At 39.4% G+C, this 6,010-nt stretch overlaps 1 protein-coding gene across 1 annotated transcript; it reads right to left on the reverse strand.

Moving 5' to 3' along the window:
* Positions 1–3,075: 3,075 nt before the first annotated feature.
* Positions 3,076–4,008, reverse strand: LOC104893369 (uncharacterized). The gene has a single exon (XM_010679464.1). It carries the CDS (start codon positions 4,006–4,008, stop codon positions 3,076–3,078), a length of 933 nt encoding a protein of 310 aa, XP_010677766.1.
* Between the last annotated feature and the right edge of the window lie 2,002 nt (positions 4,009–6,010).

The following is a 6,010-nucleotide window of genomic DNA, read 5'->3' on the forward strand; positions in this document are numbered from 1 at the left end:
CAATTGAGTGTATTTTGTATACCCTGGATAAAGGGGTTTCCCAGCAGCTTCAGACAAACTGTCAAACACTCGTGGCCGCTCATTAAAATGGTCACGAGCCCTTCCAACATCTCACCTAATCGATCACCAAACTCTTCATCCTTAGTGTCACTATTATCTCCGTTGTCATTTTCTTCACCTACTACATCATCACCTTCAATCCTAACATGATCTTCTATCACAACTTCATTCTCAACCCCGACATTCGACATATCAATCTCTAATGAATTACTAGTGCCAACATCAACATTAACCCTATCCTGAGTATATTTTCCCTGCTCACCATGCCATAACCAAATATAAAACTCAGCCTTAAATCCACGACGAATAAGATGATCCTTTATGGTCCTAATATCAGAAATCATATTCACATTGTAGCAATCAACACATGGACAATAAATCTCAGCCTCGCAAGTAAGTTGTTGATGTTCTGCAGCACGTTTACAAAACTCATTCACACCTTCTACGAACTCCAACGTATTCCGCTTTCCATGCATCCAACTTCGATCCATTTCTAAAAAACCCAACACATACATACAAATTATTATCAATTTAAAATTCACATAACTCCAACACAACAAACTAATATTCAATGCATGCTTCCATTGGGTCCTTATCACTCCAACCTAACCCATCCTTAAACGTCCAGTCTCACTAGTGAATGCATGTATCATCTTTGATTCTAAGTAAAATTCGGTAGCATTTCCCTTCAGTTCTCCAAGTACACAATAAATATAATTGTTTATCTTATATGTACCCGGACAACAAATTTGGGAAATGACTAACCGTATTTCACTTAGAATCAAAGAATCAACATACATTCACCACCTAAGTGAGATGTGACGTTTAAGAACAGTCCCAAAACGGGGACTATTCACGACTTACTCCTAATGAGTAAGTCTTAAACGGGTATCTAGGCAATATGATGTACATATAAACAATCGCATTCAAGCGATTCCAGGTATTCACCAAACAATAATCGCATTCAAGCGATTTCAAGTTATCATCAAACAACAAGTACCAAACCATTCCTTAGATTTCCCTTCCCCTCCCATTGGTGAGTCTATCAATATAAAGGTATTGCATGCATATCACTTTAAACAAAGAATTGCAAAAACATTACAATAAGTTAAGCATAAATAATCCCGTATAACATATTAGGGCATACAAAAACTAAAGCAAAATTATCACAAAATCAGTTTTTAATACTCAAATCTTATAACTAATCATATATATACTTTATACTAATCATTTTACACTACAATTCAAACCAAAAATTTCATTGAAACACTAATTAAGAAAATTTTACAAAAAAAACTAACCGTTAGTGTGAGAGAAGCGCCGGTGGGAGGAGAAGGCCGAAGGTGGGAGGAGAAGCGCCGGTGAAAAGTGGCGCCGGTGAAGGAGAGTGACGTCGGTGGAGAGGAGAGAGCGAAGACCCAAAACGTGTCAGTGGAGAGGAGAGAGCGAAGACCCAAAACGCGTCAGTGGAGAGGAGAGAGCGAAGACCCAAAACGAAAAAAAGAAATGCCCAGAAAGTCGCCAACTCCATTCGCCAGATATGTTGCCCAACCCAGTCACCCACTCCGATCGCCGTTTTTTTTGGTAAGAGTGTGAGAGACTGTGAGAGGAGAGAAAATGTATTCGTTAAGTGAATATAATCAAAGAAAACCCCGTGTCTTTTTTTTTGGTAAGCAGCTAATATTGCTGCGGTTTCCACGTAGGACCGCAACAGTATATTAAAAAAATAGTTTTTTAATATATTGCTGCGGTCCTACGTGGAAACCGCAGCAATATTAGCTGTACAGGACCCACATGTTTTTTAAAATGATAACCTGTAGACAATATTGCTGCGGTTTGGGGCGGGAACCGCAACAATATTGTCAATTTCTATTTTTTTATTTCTTTTTGCGTGTTATATTGCTGCGTATAGGTAAAACCGCAACAATATCACCACAGCAAATAGCATTTATTCTACTAGTGTCTAGTGGAGTAACAGAGGTGCTATGTTGCATGTATATGTTATCACACACACTTTTTAATATATTGGAATTTTTTCCTTGAATAATGCAAAAGTGGGTTTTAATTCCCAAAATATGCCCAAAAAAAAAATCCCCGCGTACCGTCTACGTCGGGCGACACGCGAGAAACTGATTTTTTTTTGTTTTTGCCCACGGAAACCGCTACTCACAGTAGCACTTTATTTAAAAATAAACCGCTACTTCAAGTAGTGGTTTATAAATATAAACCGCTACTCTGAGTAGCGGTTTACTTGGGCAAAATATTGCAAGCACATATCAAACTCTGGAGTTGGGGATTTCTTCAGTGAACCGCTACTCCATTAATGAACCGTTACTTGAAGTAGCGGTTTACACAACACACACAAAAAAAAATTTTTTTTTTTTGTAAACCGCTACTTCAAGTAGCGGTTTTAGTTAAGTTGAAAAAAGAATTCTCGCGTGTCGTCCTACGTGGACGGTACGCAGGCGTTTTTTTTTGGCATATTTTGGGAATTAAAACCCACTTTTACATTATTCAAGGAAAAATTCTAATATATTGGTACTGATACAATAGGTCATAAGGTCGATTTAAGATATCATTATATTTTTCCAAAAAATATGATGACCAATTGTTGGTTCATTGCACACGCGATAAGATTCTAGTGCAACAGGAAATGTTCCACATGACACATAAAAGCACACCTGAAATAAATTATATACGCAATCAAGGAATTTGTGCTAGGATTAACAATTTCAATGACCTTTTTTATGTGAGTTACCCTCTGGCCTTTAAACTCCTTCACACGATTCGTATTCTTGAACAACAACAATAAGACTTGGTTAGCATCAAGAATAATTTGTAAAACTATCCCATTAGTTACGAAGTAGCGAACTCTCACATTGATGGTGAATTTCGAAAGGGAAGATGGAGCAAGGGGATGACTGCAAAAAAGAAATCAAATAAGAAAAATAATATCTATTTTTTTTTTTTTGTGAAAAAGAGAAGAAAACTTAGGGTAGGCCTCTAGTCAGGAGGCTAGCCTAAAACATCCTTGCGGATGAGGAGAGAAAAATCCATATCATAAGGAGGGAAACTATAACACAGGGAGGGAACAGTGTGACTCTGATGAGCCATGAAGTCCGCCGCACGATTAGCCTCCCGAAAGCAATGCTTCACTGACACCGAATTGAACTTCAGGAGCTCCTTACCTACATCACAATTAATATTGTCAATTTCCCAAGGGATATGCCAAATCTTATTAACCGCATTTATAACTTTAAGATTATCTCCCTCAATCATGACATTCGAAAGGTTCAAAGAATGGGAACCCCGCACCGCTTCAAGCATCCCCCAAGCTTCCGCTTGCAGGATAGAAGTACAACACCCTAACGCATTGGAACCAGCCAGAATGACTTCCCCCAGATGGTCACGGACCACAAACCCCAGAGAGGCCTGACCCGTACTAAGCTTGGAGCCATCAAAATTAATCTTAACCACATCAGTAGGAGGGGGAGACCAGCAGCAACCCGGACCCCTACGGGGACCACACTTATGGCCCCCCCACCCAGCAACCTCCTTTGGCTTGGGCCGAGACCCATTAGAAAAGAACTCAGAAATAGCAAAACTGGCTCTCCTCGAGGAGACACTCTCCTCATTGAAGATAGTCTTATTGCGAAAAAACCAAATAAACCACCAGGTCGTGGCAACTTTCGCCAAATCTTTTTGAGATAAATAGCCTTTCAGTAAATAAAGAGTATCTTTAAAAGAGCTTGACGCCGAAATATTAGCCAAAACAGGTAGACACGGCCAACCCTTAGAGGCTTGCCAATGGAGGAAAACATCAATTGTGAAAGGACACAGGAAAAATAGATGAGTAGAGGTTTCACATTGACTCGTACAAAGGACACACTGTTGAGGAAGGAAAACATGACTTTTTTCTAGTCTATCCCTTCGTGGGAAGACCGTCATTACAAACCTTCCATAAGAAATTTTTAATTTTAGGTGCTACGTCAACGTCCCAAATCCACCTGAAATCCACACTCTCTGGTGGAGAAGGAAGTAACCCCTGAGCTAACAAGGCGCCAGACTTAACCGAATATTCACCACCCGACGACAAGCCCCAGACCAATTTGTCTGGCTAATCTGACATCGGAATAAACAGGGAACATATAGCTTTAACAATATCTACAGGGACAAGCTCCTGCAGAAACAACGTATTCCATTGGCGATTTGGTAAAAAACAATCACTAACTTTAAGATTGACCGGATAACTAGATCGATGCACAACCGTATTTAACGGAAATTGAAACACCCAATTATCATGCCAAAAGCTAATCTGAGAGCCAGTCCCCAATTGCCATCGAATGCCTTTCTTAAACGTCTCCCTCAAAGCCATTAACTGTCTCCATTGCCAAGATGCAACAGCAGAAGGTTTATAATAAAAAACAGACTTATTTTTAAAATACTTGTTTTTGACCAGCTTAACCCACATACTGCTATTATTCTTAACAATTTTCCACAACAGCTTCATTTGTAAGGCAACATTATTCGCCCCAGCTTTCCGAAAACCAATACCACCACACTCTTTGGGACGACAGACTCTGTCCCAACCAATCAGGTTTGGCGATTTATTCGTCGCATCTTTATTCCAGAAGAAATTTCTATAAATCTTATCTAAACTGGACAACGTTGTCTTGGGAAGCAGAAAGCTCTGCATGTGAAAATTGGCTTTAGTGGCTAAATTAGCCCGAATCAAAACCGACCGACCAGCTTGAGAAAGCGAATTAGCCTTCCATTTAGAAAGCTGAGAGTTAGCCCTACTTACTACTGTAGAGAAAGTTTCTTTAGTCACCCTATCCTGAATAATAGGACAACCCAAATAGCTTCCAAGATCATCTGATTCCACCATTTGCAAAATGTTTGCAAAATTTTTCTTAACATCCTCAGATACAGTAGAGGAGACTTGAAATGCAGATTTATCAAAGTTAACCAGCTGACCAGACATCGCACAGTACTTGTCTAAAATTTCTTTAATTCGTAGACAACTTTGATCACTGGCCGAGGCAAATAGCATGGTGTCATCAGCAAAGGTAAGAAAAGGGATACGAATTCCCGATCTTCCTACTAAGACTCCAATAAGCTTATCTGCTTGACTACTGGCTTCCGCCATTTGTCTAGCAAGAAGTTCAGCACATAAAATAAACAAGTACGGCGACAGCGGGTCGCCTTGTCTAATCCCCCTTGAAGGGAAGAATCTCTCTCCAGGGATACCATTAGCCAAAATGGAGAAATAAACTGACTCAATGCAGCTTTTAATCCAAGAAATCCACTGAGAAGCGAAGCCTAGCTTTTCCAGCGTTACTAAAACATAATTCCACTCTAGCCGATCATAGGCCTTCTCCATATCAAGTTTAATAGCTATCCAACCCCCTGAACCTGTCTTTCTCTTGAAGGACTGAAACACTTCATGCGCTATCAAAATATTGTCTTGAATTAATCGTTCCGGCACAAACGCCCCTTGCAGAGGGTGGATGATGCGGCCCAGGACCACTTTCAACCTATTAGTAATAACTTTTGAGATAACTTTATAAATGGTCGAACAAAGGTTTATGGGCCTAAAATGGTTAGCTGTGGAGGGGTTGTCAATTTTAGGGATTAAAGCAACAAAGGTATGATCATCTTTATGATTGGAAGTAAGAATTTATTGCCACATTACTAATTACAATACATATCAATAATTTTGTAGAAATATGAATCACTCTTCACTAAAAGATGTTAAATAAGATGGCAAGTCTTTGGAAATCATTACCTGAGGCCAGGGGTTCAAGCCTACGCTTTAGTATATATAATTTTTTTTAATAATGATCACCTAACTTATTGTTGGTTAATAAACACGTGGCAAAATTCTAGTAACAGAAAGAAAGTGCCACTGCCACGTGATGCATAGACGCGTATAGATTATCCAAACATT

The sequence above is a fragment of the Beta vulgaris genome, chromosome 5 (assembly GCF_026745355.1).
Source record: "Beta vulgaris subsp. vulgaris cultivar EL10 chromosome 5, EL10.2, whole genome shotgun sequence".
NCBI lineage: Eukaryota > Viridiplantae > Streptophyta > Magnoliopsida > Caryophyllales > Amaranthaceae > Beta > Beta vulgaris.

Coding starts and splice junctions, on each gene's coding strand:
- LOC104893369 (XM_010679464.1), bottom strand. CDS start 4,008: ATGACGGTCTTCCCACGAAGGGATAGACTAGAAAAAAGTCATGTTTTC.